This window comes from Pteropus alecto, unplaced genomic scaffold (assembly GCF_000325575.1).
Source record: "Pteropus alecto unplaced genomic scaffold, ASM32557v1 scaffold39, whole genome shotgun sequence".
NCBI classification, from domain to species: domain Eukaryota; kingdom Metazoa; phylum Chordata; class Mammalia; order Chiroptera; family Pteropodidae; genus Pteropus; species Pteropus alecto.
Genome location: NW_006443568.1, coordinates 11,005,681 through 11,019,314, shown reverse-complemented (window position 1 = coordinate 11,019,314; position 13,634 = coordinate 11,005,681). Strand labels below are relative to the sequence as shown.

Genomic DNA, 13,634 nt, shown 5'->3' with positions numbered 1-13,634 from the left:
ACTCCCATCTTGAAACATAAGAATGGCGAAACATGGCTGTCACTGTGGGGACCAGAGCCTACAAAGCTGGTCCCTGGAAACCTCCCTCTGTCTGCTGCCTGAAATTCCACTGAGAGTTATCCATTCCTTTGGCTTATGATTCCGTTAAAGTGAAAATCCCACTGAAAGAGACAATGTTTCTCTTTTTAGCTCCTGGAACTGAGTCTTTTTGGCTTGCACTGGTTTCCTCTGCCAGGAATATCTTCCCTCGGTTCCTTTAATGGTTTCAAGGTTCCTTCTCACCCTTAAGGTCTCAGCCTAAAAGCCACCTCCTCAGGGAAGCCCTTCCAGGTCACTGACCTAGAGTAACCCCCTTCCGCTGCCGGGATTTCAGACCCCAACAGTTTACTGTGATGCATTTACATACCACTTCTCCCCACAAGGTTGCCCTCACTTCAAGTCAGGGCCTCTAACCCCAGGGGGCCGAGACCATTTCCCTAGGTGGGCTGTCCCCCGCTCTCCTAGGTGACTGTTTCACTTTCTCCTCTCTCCTTAAGCCTCTAAAAGACCTTGCCCTTGACAACCACAACTTGAGAAAACAGACCCAGAAAGTAATAGAATCACCTGGCTTAAAGACAGGAGCCGCTAGGAGATAACTTGAGAGGAAAAAAAAAAAAGTGGCCCAGGATCACTCCAGCGAGCCCAAAGACAACAGGTCACACCCAGATTAATGCGAGAACAAGGTTCCGTGGTCGGACACTCAGAACTTCCCTTCGAATGGGCAGCCAGGCCGTGGCCTCCTCATTCGGGGCCAGCCCACAAAAAACAAGGGAATGCATCAAGGGAAACCCAATCTGAGGTCTCGGGCCGATCTCTGGGGAGCAGCATTAAAGGCTCTCCTTCCGGGTGCTCTCTGCCTCCCCACCGCCTGGCTCCTTGCCTGCTCACCACGCAGAGGGCACACTCACACGCACAAGCCACCATGCCACCACAGGGCCAGGGACAGGAGCCAGGGACACGAGTGCTCCCCGAACTCCACCTCAGTCTGACAGTGCAGTGCTGCCAAGCCCCCTTTCTGTGTCCCCTGTCCAGCGGCTGAACCTCTTCACGTCCTTCAAGCCCTGACAGACCCCTTCCGGCAAATGCCCTCTGACCTCCCAGCCAAGATGGGGGTCTTCCCTAGCTCCGTGCTTCCTCTTTTGTGGCATTTGTCATAATGCATTAGGGTTATCACCTAACCCCCTCACTGTTGCCCCTAACACACAGATGTGAGGACTTGGGGGCAGGGTCATGTGTCTGTGTCTACCACAGCCAGCCCAGGGCCTGGCATGCAGGTATCGGCACTCAGCACAGTGAAGGCTTGCAGAAAGCACAGAGGAAACACAGCTGTCCTGCCGCCATGCCCTTTGGGAGAATGGACATGCCTGGATTACCTGCAGGGCCATCAAGGTGTTGGCCAGGGCCTGGCCGTAGGTGTCATGGCAGTGGACAGCCAGGGCAGCCACTGGCACCTCATACATGACAGCAGACAGCATATCCTTCATGGTGCCAGGGGTACCCACGCCAGTGGTATCCCCCAGGGAGATCTCGTAGCAGCCCATTGAGTACAGCTTCTTGGTGACCTGAGAAAACAAGCATGCCCTTGGGGGGGACATCCGATTTCCCAAGCCAAGGGTCGAAGAGCTCAGAAGCGGGGGTCCTTAGCCTACGTGGAACACCCCATGTCTGAGCACTAAATTCCTATCGGACCACAGGCTCCTTACAGCTTTATGAGCGGGAATGCCAATCCTCACTCTGCTCCTCAGGAGACCGAGACCTAAGGAAGCTGCCACTGGGGCCGGCCCTGGGCTCCAACCCCTGTGCTCTCCTCTGCCCCATGTCTCAAACTTCACTCCTTCACGTACCACCTTCACACACTGTGTCAGACCCAAGTCCTGGAATCAGTGAAATTGATCCCTTTCTTGTAGCGTTATCCTCAGTGAGATCTGTGGAATCATGGGTCTGAGGCAGGCTAGTTATTTATTTTTAATAGAAGTACATAACTATCTAAATTTTTAGAAGCCCATGTGCAAACCCCTAAAATCACTGCGAAACCAGAGGAGCACGTGCCCTGCCCGAGGAGACGCTGCCCTGCGTTGTGCTGCTGAGAAGGGGGAGAAAGGACATGGCAGGGCCAGGGGCCCGGGTGACGCCGACCGTGGTGTGCGGGATGAAGGGAATGGCGAGAGGAGTGTCAGGAGCTGTGGCAGCCCGTGGGGCAGGGGCGCAGCGGAAGGAGCGGCTTTGGGTGACGAGATGCTGGATTAAAATCCCAGTTCTGCTGCTCCCTGACTGTGGGACCTCGGCAAGGGACTTAACTTTTCTGAGCTTCGATTTCTGCATCTGAACAACAGTCACGAGCCTTCGAAGGGCTAAGGTGAGGACTGGTGGCAACGGGGGGCTGGGACCTGGAGCCCAGCAGCCGCTCTCAGCTGGCAATTGCGACTGTTACCGGTCCTCATTTTTGGATGCTATGTGGTGGTGAGGGACGAGCATGCGGGCTTTGGAGGTAAACAAGATGGGGGTTGAGACCTGATTGCACCATGTGTAACCTGCGTAGCGAGTTAGATAGTCCCAGTTTCCTCAACTGTAAAATGGAATAACAATAATAATACCCAATCTGAAGGTAGTTTTGAGGACTAAATGACACAAGCTCTTGTGTTGCTCACACCTAATTCCCACACTGTGTTCTCTCAGAGCTGACCTGGTTGCCATCCAGAGGATGTCAAGTGGCCTCTCTGACCACTCCAAGGAAATGCAGGGATCCCTGGGTGACAAGCCGCTCTGCAGAGGACTATCACCTCAATTACCACCTGTCCACAGACTAGATGGAGACTCAGTTGGAAGCTTTCACTCCGGGGTGGAGGGCTGGGACTCAAGAGACCCATCTTCCATGCTGAGCTAGGAGCAAATGCACGGCTGTGCTCATGACAGGCTTAATGAAGGAGCTGGGTGAATGAATGAAATCAATGACCAACCAGGAAAGGGTGGCGAGAGGAACCTATGCACTCATAGGCAAGGCAGCCAACCCTCACGAAAACCCCTGCCCTGACAAACACACCTCAGCTACTTTGGCGGGGGAGATCTTCCCTTCATAGGGGCATCCAAGCACACAGGAGACGTATCTGTGGGAAGACAGGGGAGGAACAGTGTCAATGCCCCTGAGCTCCCTGGCCAGCAAGGCTGAGGCAGGGTGGCTCTTTGACACTCATTCCTAGTTAGCCCACCATCAAAAACTGAAGCCGAGCTGGAGGCCAAGTGCCTGAGTGAAAGGCTAATGCAATGATGTGGGGCCAGAAGGAAGGCAGTGCTTCTTAGGGCCCGGAGAAGGCAGTGGAGGGCCATGGCAGGGACGGGCGGGGACTGACAGGCCAGTAGTTCAGGAAGTGGGGGGTGCACAGGTCTCAGGAGAGGCATCCAGAGACCAGCCAGGGAGAAGGAACTGGAGACAGCAACATGGGCAGGCACTTGAGCCGCACGGAGGTGGGGTAAAGCTGAATGTGGGCCAGGGTAGCTGGGGCCCATACTCACAGGAGGAGATCCAGGATCCATGAGACCAAAGGCAGGGACAAGAGCTAGGCTGGCACGAGGGCCAAGGGATCAGCTGCTCTGATGAGCTGCCAGATGATTCATTCACTCATTTATTCAACTGATATTTACTGAGTTGCCCACTACGGGCCAGTCACTGGGGTAGTGCAGTGAGCAAGACTGACAAGGTCCCTGCCCTCACGGAGCCTATTTCAAGTTAGTGAGACAGCCGATAAAAGGGCAATCAAATAAGTGAATGGATGAACTGAGAAAGCGATGTGCTGTGAAGGAAAGAACATGGAATGTGGCGGGAGCTACTAGAAGAGGCCAAGAGTAGCTGGGTGGCCCAGGAAGACCTCTGGGAAGATATGACGCTGGAGCTGAGAGAAGGAAAGAACATTCCAGGCAAGGAGGAGATTCAGTTTAGGGGCCCTGAGATGGAAAAGTTGCCATGTTCAAGACAGAACAGAGGATGAACGGCTGAGGCATGGGGAGCAAGAGGCAAAGAAGTACAAGATGAGGTTGGAGAGGTGGGCACAGGCCCGATCACAGGGTCTTGCGAGCTGTGGTAAGGAGTTTGGATCTTGGATGTAGGTGGCTTCTATTCCCGCCCACCCTGTTGGAGCTGAAATGCCACTAAAACCTTTTAGAGTCCAGCAAACTATTCTGCATATCGAGAGGCATAACAAATGTTTGCTGGTTAAACAGATTCAGACTCAAAGATCTCATGAATTTTTCCGTTTTAATTCTCCCCTTTATTTTCCGATCATTGCTGAGCAAGGAAAAGGTAAGAGAAATACCGAGGAAAGAGCACAGGCTTGGGAGTCCAGCAGACCTGACGAGCCCCTGCTTCCCTATCCATCCATCTGCCCATCGGTTCCTGAGCACCTACTGTGTGCTGGGCCCTGAGGTGGGAGAGGGGCACACCAGGGACTAGGAGAGATGCGGGCTCTGCCTTCATGGACAGCATGGGCTAGTGGGGGTGGGAGGCAGGGGAAAGTTTAATAAGCAGCTAAGTGCTATGCTAGAGGATGTCCAAGGGACTACGGGAGCCCAGTGGAGGGGTCCTAACTCCAGATGGGAGACAGAGAAAGCTTCTTGGAGAAACTGGCATCCACGAAGGGACCTGAAGGATGAGCAGGAGTTAGCTCTGACAAGTAGGATGTAGGAGGAAGACAGTTCTGAGTCTATAGAAAGCCATGCCAAGGCCCAGAGGTAAGAAAGAATGGGAGCATGCGACAAATGGAAAGCAGTTCCAGTTGGGCTGAAAAGCAGTGTGAGAGGAAGCAGGGCTGAAAGGGATCGGTGAACGGCGAGGCTGCACAAACAAGAGCAGGGGCTGAATCATGCAGGGTCTTGTAAACCATATGGAAAAGTCTGGAGTTAGGGAGTCACTCACTGTAAGGTTTTTAACCATGGAGCGATGTAATCAGAAAGAGCACTCTGGCTGCAATTCGGACAACTGTGTGACCCTACAGCATGCTCCTCATCCTTCCTGAGCCTCAGTTTTGTCTCTGTAAGTGGGGCTAGCCCCATCCTCACTGGGTGATTGTGAAGTTCCAATTAGGTATTACATGGACAATGCCTACCACTACTGCAATTTAAAGATGTGATCTTGGAGACATAGAGAACTAAGGCATTGTTCCCCAACCTTTTTGGCACCAGGGATCAGTGCTCCTATGAGAATCTAATGCCTAATGATCTGAGGTGGAGCTGAGGCGGTGATGCTCGCGCTGGGGAGCGGCTGCAAATATGGATGAAGCTTCACTCACTTGCCCTCCGCTCACCTCCTGCCATGCGGCCCAGTTCCTAACAGGCCATGGACTGGTACCAGTCTGCAGACCTGGGGTTGGGGACCCCTGGCCTAGGGGATTCTTCAGGAACATGTGAACTCAGTGGTAGAGCCAGGTGTACACTGACCTCCATGAACCCTGTTTAGTGTCCTCTCCTGCTAGATTCTTCAGGTGAACAGACCCAAAAGTCAGCTTTGGAGAAAGCTCTTGCTAGGATTTCCTCTGACGCATTTACTTGGGAAAAGATGTCTAGATGCGGAGCTTGGGCCATCTGCCTCCAGGATAAAGAGTTTGTGGGGGAGGGTCATTGAGTCAGAGCCTGGTCCTGGTCCAGAGGTACTGGGGAAAAGACAGGTAGCACCGATGTGCTCTGACTCACCCCCGCACAGGGATACTGGCGGCCTGAGCTGCCTTCAAGATTTGGTCAAACCGCTGAAAACTTTCTTCAATGGAGCAGTTGCTGTTCTTCTTGCTGAAGAGCTCAGAGGCAGCTCCAAAGAGGCTCACTTCCTTGGCTCCAGCAGCTACCTGCCAACAGCCAGGGGATTCTTTTCAGCATTTTTCTCTTCCAAGACCACTAAAGGGGTAAAAACCCTTGTCTTATAGTGAATTTTAGATATATGAATGTTATGGTTTGAATTGTATCTCCCTGAAAAAAAGATAAGTTGAAGCCCTAACCTCCAGTACCTCAGAATGTAATCTTATTTTGAAATAAGGTCATTGTAGATATACTCAGTTGAGATGAGGCCATAATGGTTCCTACTCCAATGTGACTGGTTTCCTTATAAAAGGGTGGCCATGTGAAGACAGACAGACACAGAGGGGAAGACCAGCGAAGGTGAAGGCAGAGACCGGAGTGATGCACCTACAAGCCAAGGAACGGCGACGGTGTCTGGTCAGAAACTGCCAGAAACTAGGAGAGAGGCACGGAACAAATTCGTCCTCGGAGCCCTCGGGGAGAACCAACCCAGCTGCCACCTGGATTTCGGACTTCCAACCTCCAGAACTTTGAGAGAAGACATTTCTATTGTGTTAAGCCACCTTGTTTTTGGTATTTTGTTATAGCAGCTGTAGGAAGTTAATACAGTGAGTTACATCTCAATGAAAAAGAAACCTTGGCCTTCCCCCAAGGACCAACATTGCCACTGCCACCAGCACCCTGGAAGTCAGCCACTCTTTAAAAGAAGCTTTTTGTCTAAATTAGAATCAATATCTCCAATGACATTCTTGTCCAAAATTATAAGAAAGTTCGCAGATATTCGCAGCTACTGTTGAAGCTCTTGTGGAGAACTTGCTTACCTTTTTCTAAAGAGAAAGTGGGTAAGAACAACAAAAGCTACCATTTATTAGGCACTTATCAGTTATCAGGCTCTTGCTAAGCAATTTCTGTGCGTTCTATCTTCTGAAATGCTCACAATATCAGCCCTATCTTATAGGCAGAACCCGAGGCTTGTCAGGATCTGAGAGCTGGCGGTGGCAGGGCCAGGACTGACAGTGGTCATCACCACCTGAGACAGCCTTTCAGATGGACATCCTGGAACAGGGACTGAGGCCCAGGGCCAAGGAAGGGACCAGTGCCATCAACCTTATTTCAGGGGCCCCCGCCGACGAACTAGTCTCTTACCGCTGCCTGGAAGCCTTTGACATTTGGGATCAAGACTGGGTAGCTGATGCCAGGAAACTTCTGGATGCCCTTCAAGACTTCTGCATGGTCAGCCATCTGGGAACCAAAGGAGATACAACGGAGGCATCACCAAGAACAGGCGGAGAGCTCGGGTAGAGAAAATCTTTTAATCACAGGATCTCTGTTCTCCAAAACCCAGGAGAATGAGTCCTTCTGCAGAGGTGATTTTCCCCCACGCTTTTACTATATGTTTGCTGATGGGCCAGAAGGTCCCTTGGTGGGGGCGATAGCGCCCGTTTCTCCATATAGCTAATACTGTCAGCTTTACATAAGCAGTAACAGCAGTAACAATACTACTGGCCGTTTACTGAGCATGCGCTCTGAGCCAGGCGCTGGGCTCAGCTCTCTCTGAGTTATCTAACACTCAGCTGGAACAGGATCTTCTTTCCCTCCCTGTCTGTCTCTGAAGCAGGCAGCATCAGTTTTTCCTTCTTACAAAGGCAGAAACTTCAAGCCAGGCCTAGAGATTCTAGACTTCTACAGCCAGAAGAGGTCATCTTCGACTGGAGAGGAGATGGCCACAAGGTCACCAAGCAAGTCGGGGCAGAGCCAAGACTGAATCCAAGCGTCCTACCTCCCAGGTTACATTTTTTTGCTGCTAGGACCACTCAAAGCCAGAGACTGGGAAACCTACGTGCCTGACTTCTACTTACTTCCAGGGCAAATGCAAACCTTTCCATCCCACTCCTCTGAGAAATGCCTTTTCCTGAGGGCTGGAGCTCACCTGAGGAACCCACTTGGGAGACACAAAGCTGGTGGCTTCTATAACAGGGAGTCTTGCTTCAGAAAGCATGTCTATCAGCTTGATTTTCACTGGAGTAGGTACGATATTCTGCAATGAAGACACAAACACCGGAACAGACAGGTCAGCAAAGCTGGGAAGAAGTGGCCTCAGAAAGCAGTACCTGTCAGCTCAAATCTTTTGCTACAGTAAGCACTTTACTATCTCAACTTCCAAACATGAATTCACATGTAATCCTCGCCAATAGATGGGGTTCAAGGAGTCTTCAAGTTCTACAGATAGCGTTTTGCAGCTTCTTACCTGAAAAGGAGTTAATATTTACATGGAACAATATTTTTCTGCCATACAGGCTTTTCTTAACTAAATGTTTGTTAATTTATGACCCCATCATAAAGAAGTTAAGAGCAATGTACCATGGCCTGAGCAGGGAGAGACGACTAACCCTCTGGGCCTTATGAGATAGGGTCCCCGAATTATCATACCCTCCCCTTTCCTATCTCTCAACTGGCACAAGATTTCCTCCTCATATGGTCAGCCTCCTGTTTCTTTCTCTCCCTCCCCGACTCTGTCTACTTGCTAAGCAGAGTCTATGGATTCCTCTTTCCATATCTAATATCATTATCTTGTGTAAATGATGGCATGATCTCACTCCAATTCATCCCACAGGAATCCTCTTAAAACACAGTTTCCAGTGTCTCACTCTACTGCTCAAAAGCCTTCCATGGTTCCCTAGTATCCAAGGATCAGGTAAAAAAATCCTAAAGACTTCAAGCCCTTCTATATCCTCCGCCATGATTTGTCTTACACTGTTTTCACGTAATCCACTCCACAAATAATTTTTGAGAGCCCCCCATGTCCCAGGGATTGTGCTGGGTGGTAGGGATAGAGCAATGAGTAGAACAGACATGATTCTGCCCTCATGGAGCTTACAGCTTATTGTTTCCATCAAGTGCTCACTATTAAATCAGGCTGGTCATGCTTAGGGAAAAAAAGCAACTTTTCTTAATGAAAAAATAATACATGATTATTTCTGAAACATATGCCAAAAACAAAAGAAAACCACCCTTAAAACCTCTTGGATATGTAACTTTCTAGATCTGTGCAGTCCAATATGTTAGATACTAACCATCTGTGGTTATATAAATTTAAATGAATTAAAATGAAAAATAAAAATTCAATTCCTCAGCCGCGCTAGTCACATTTCAAGTGCTCAGTAGCCACCTGTGTGTAGTGGCTATCACATGGGACAGCTCGGGTCTAGAACATTTCCATCTTCACAGAAAGTTCTATTGGATAGCACTCTTCCAATTTTCTGCTATTACCAACAGTGTTGTAAGGAACATCCCCAAGGCTAAATCTTTGCATGAGGCCTTAGTGACTTCCTTTGGATAAATCCCCTTATGCTGGGTCTAAAGGCATGTCCTCGCCTGCACTCTACACTCCCGCAGCACTCATCATCCACCCCAGCCCCCTGGGCCTTGGATTGGACACGGGGATAGCACACCTGTTGTACCATCTTCTCACATTGCTTAACTGTCACAGGTGCCTGCCTGGTTTCCCTGGCCCTACCCTAAGTTGGGCAGAGTGATCACGTCTTGCATCCCTGATGCACCTACCCATGTCTACTCTCGATGGTCAAAAAAACTTTTTTGGTTGATCTCCAACTTTACCTTTTCATTTTGTAGTCCGTCTCGGGGACCAACTTCCACAATTTTCACCTGCTTTGGGAAAGTTCCCACAGATGAGGTGCTGATCTTAGGTTAAAAAGAGGAAACAAAAAATAATGAGAGTGTCACAATTCCCTAGGGGGAAAAATCTGAAAGAATGGATCCATCTTCACTAATACTGAGACAAGGAGCAGTATTGCTCATCATTTAATTCATACTTGGTCTCTTTAAGAATTAAGAGAAGAAAGAAAATGTCATTTAGAAAGAGAAATAAACAGGATATTTGTGCTCCCAGTACAGGCCCATTACCAACTCCCCTGAAGTCCGGACCCATTTCCAACTGCCTGACAGCTAAGCATTTACACAAAATTATTTGTACCTCTCAAACCTTGAAGTCCCAAAGCAGACTGTTTAATTCCTCCTAAAGCCCAGTTGACTTTACCCTGTCTCAGAAAAAAGCATCATATGCATCCTGTTGCTTAAGCCAGAAACGTGACTCATCCCCTTCTCCCCACTCACCACGGCCTATAAAGTTCTTATCGTTTGGCTACTGCAGATGTCAGTGAACTCATTTCATTACTTGTTCTACTGTTCGACATCTCCCTCCCCCACTGCATGGGGTCACTATGCTCCAGTCCCACTGGCCTTTCTCCCACAGCAGAGCCTCAGTTACTCTTCCCTCTGCCCAGAGTGCTCATCACCTGGCTCTTCCAACATCTGGTTCCCTCTCTCTTATCTTTCAGTCATAGATAGGCCTCTTCTGAACACCCTTTGTAAATAAAGCTACCAATCCCCTCACCCTCATTATTTCCCATTTCAGGACTGCAATTACTTTCTTCAGATTACTGCAAATAATGTCCACTCAGTGTTCCTCCAGTAGAATGTGAACTCTTTGAGGGACTTTGTCTCAACTTCCACTTCATCTCTTGTGTTTGGCATTGTGCTTGGCATAAAGTAGGCACTCATTAAAAAGTTACTAAACAACAAATAACTGCACGAAGGGCACAGCTGTGCGAAGAGAGGGCAATTACTGGGTGTGGGGAGGAGTTAGTCTTGGACTTAGTGAGGTTGGGGGGATGGAGGAGGGCTCTGTTCATCACGATCGCAGGCTGGGTGGTGACAAGGAGAGCAGTCTGAGGGGAGATGACACCTTCAGCAACTGAAGACATTTAAAAAAAAAAAGGCCTTGAGTCTCCTCTATATAAAGTCTGCCCCAAATCTTCCTCTCCTCACCCCAAGTAATACAATTTCTCTCTTTTTTCTATTCTTCTCAATACTACAACACTTCAAATTTACTTCGTTTTACCAAATTTAATCATACTGCAATGTGGCAAGGGGAGAGGTGCACTGTGTAATCTACTAAAGATCTCCTGAAACGCCTAAGTAAGGAAATATTCCCCACTATATCAGCTGGCACTTGAATGACTCTCTTGGACTGGCCTTGGTTTTATCCATCAAGCTTCCTAGAGATTAAAGTGATGAACCACTGAATTGCATGACATTAACAGGCTAAGCTGCAGGGTCCCTGCAAGTTGAATCTCTATCCGACAGGGGTGTTCATCCTCTGCTGGTACGTAACCCTAAAACGACCCACTGGAATGTAAGCTTCATGAGGCAGGGACTTTGTCACATTCACTGTTATATTTCCAAGGCCCTGGGACCTAACAGGGGCTCAATAAAGAACAGTTGAATGTTGTTGAAACGACGGGGAACCTGCTTCCAAGTTCCTTTTATTAGAACAAAATAAACTCAATTTCACTTCCTTCCACATAACTCTTCATGTAACAATAATTTACATTTATTAGGCATTTAATATTTGGAGACACTTACAAGTGCTTTCTACATATTAACCCATATCTCTCTCTCAACAGCCTTATTAGGTAGAAACAATTACAATTCCCATTTTATTGTGATAAATGTGAAACCCAAAGAGATTAAGTAACTTTTCCAAGGTCACACAGTTACTAGTCACTAAGCCAATATTTAACCTGGCAGTTTGGATCTAGAGCATGTGCTCTCAACCCCTAGGTCATGTGGCCTCTTTGCCACCTTTGGTCCCTCCAGGCTTCTCTTCTCTTGGTTAAACATCTAGTTTTGTCACCCTGTAAAGTTCTGCTCAGAGATGATTCCCCTCTAACCACCAGTCCTGAGCCACAGCTTCTGGAGCTATGGTGTACCTGTATCAACGGCTAATACCGACTAACGCCCAGTTCCACCTTCAGGCATCAGTATCTCATTTAGTTCCTACACAGCGGGGACTATCATTATCCCAGCTCCACAGAGAAAGAAACCGCCTCAGAAAGATTACCCCAAATCACGCAGCTAGGAAGGAAAGACGTTTGGACTTGAACTGACTGCTTCTGGTATCACGTCTATGCTAGGAACTCCATGGAGGGCCTATCACCACCATCTCATTAAACCAGGAATTTTTCTCACAGCACATTGATATCCACCATCCTATTTAATTTTTTTAACTTTTCAAGTTGGAATTACTATCTATCTATCTATATATAAATATCTATCTATATCTATATCTATATCTATCTATCTATCTATCTATCTATCTATCTATCTATCTATCTATCTATCTATCTATCCATGTGCAACTGGTAGAGGTGGCTGGCTAGTAGACATTAGAGTGGTTTTCTGAGAAGGGTTCACTGCTGAGATAGTGTAATTTTTTCCTACCACACAGTTATAACTCCTAAACTCTCTAAGGCAAAAATACACTGAAAGATCACTTACTAAGAGCTAAAACAGTCAAATGCTTTACCTACATTTTCTTTAATTTCAAAACAACCCTAAGATAATGTCTACCCATGTTAAATGTCAATCCATGTCTACCCATGAGAAAACCGAGGTTTATAGAGTAAATAACTATGTCACACAGCCTAGAAAGTGGCAGAACCACCGGCCAGCACACTTGAGCTTTAACTAACACAATTTATTTAACTCTTACATAACTAGATCTCCGATATTTTCCATCCACTCACAGCATGGGAGAGAAGGAGAAAAACATCAGGATCAAACTGGCTTAAAGTACAGTTCCGAGGGAATCACGGCTAGGCCCCACGGAACCCCAGCCCTTGCAAGGTACTCTGGGATAGTCGCCAAGCGTCCCCAAAAGCAACAGGAGCTGGGAATGAAGTCGAAGGGAGAGGAATGGCCTTGCTTTTTCCCACTCGAATCTGGAAGGGTATTTGTGATTTTTCAGTAATGAGGAGCTTGGAGAAGTCTGACGCTTAATTAGAGGGAGAAAGATGCCAGAGTCACAGCGAAGCGCCGTGAACAGGGAATCAGGACACCGGCGATGGCATCCGGGTCTCCACGACCCGGACAAGTCGCTCCCTATTTCTGGGCCTCCGTTCTCCCCCATTCCCTCCAAGGGGTTTGGGCACGACAGAGAGGGTCTAAGACTCCGAGGTGCCCCTGACTCTAGCCTGAACAGGTGTGCCGCTTCGCCTCTGGTGGAGTGAGCCGGCCAACGGCAGGCCCCCGACCCGGACTGTCGCGTGGCCTGCAGGGCCACCCCTGGGCTAGCAGGGGGCACTTACGGCCCGGAGGGACGCCAAGGGCAGCCGTTTCTGCGGAAGCATGTTTCGCGTCGTTGCCATCTTGGCCCAAGAGGCCCCTGGGAAGCCCAGGGTTGCCGGAGCGACTGACCGCCGCTAGGAGGTGACGGCCCCGCCTTTAGGGTGGGCCTCTGGTGCGACGTGGTGTCGCTTCCCTTGCTCCACCCCAGCCTCACTCCCATAGTTAGATTTCTGTCTCCACATATTTGACCTCTTATACCCCGTCTACCTCCCTGCTCTCCCCTTCCCCCCAGCTCTGATAAACACTAGTCTATTGTCCATGTCCACGAGTCTCTGTTTGTCCTGTTCTGTCGCCGTAAAAAAAAAAAAAAAAAAAATTAATTGGAAAAAAAAGGAAAAGAAAAAATAAAATATTCTCTAAAGAAAAAAAAACGTGTTGTAGTTCAGTTACTGTGTTTAAATAAAAATATTTTTAAGGTTTGAAAACAAAAAAGAAGGTATAGAAATGGCCAATAAGCATATGAAAAGATACTCAGCATCAGTAATCGTGAGGGAAATGCAAATCAAAAGCGCAATGAGATGCCACCTCACATCTACATAGTAGCTATGTTAAAAAAAAATGGGCAAGGATGTGTAGGCATTGGAATCCTTATAGGTTGCTGGTGGGAA

At 48.4% G+C, this 13,634-nt stretch overlaps 1 protein-coding gene across 1 annotated transcript in view; it reads right to left on the bottom strand.

The window, feature by feature from the left end:
* HMGCL (3-hydroxymethyl-3-methylglutaryl-CoA lyase) overlaps nucleotides 1-13,110 on the bottom strand; it is a 14,974-nt gene extending 1,864 nt beyond the window's left edge. Inside the window, exons 1-7 of the mRNA XM_025041393.1 lie at nucleotides 12,987-13,110; nucleotides 9,436-9,519; nucleotides 7,748-7,855; nucleotides 6,964-7,059; nucleotides 5,719-5,867; nucleotides 3,080-3,143; nucleotides 1,200-1,601 (exon numbers count right to left, since the gene is read on the bottom strand). Coding sequence (XP_024897161.1) covers nucleotides 1,200-1,601; nucleotides 3,080-3,143; nucleotides 5,719-5,867; nucleotides 6,964-7,059; nucleotides 7,748-7,855; nucleotides 9,436-9,519; nucleotides 12,987-13,046 — 963 coding nt within the window. The 5' untranslated portion in view covers nucleotides 13,047-13,110. The remainder of the gene's footprint in view (nucleotides 1-1,199; nucleotides 1,602-3,079; nucleotides 3,144-5,718; nucleotides 5,868-6,963; nucleotides 7,060-7,747; nucleotides 7,856-9,435; nucleotides 9,520-12,986) is intronic.
* Nucleotides 13,111-13,634: the final 524 nt, after the last annotated feature.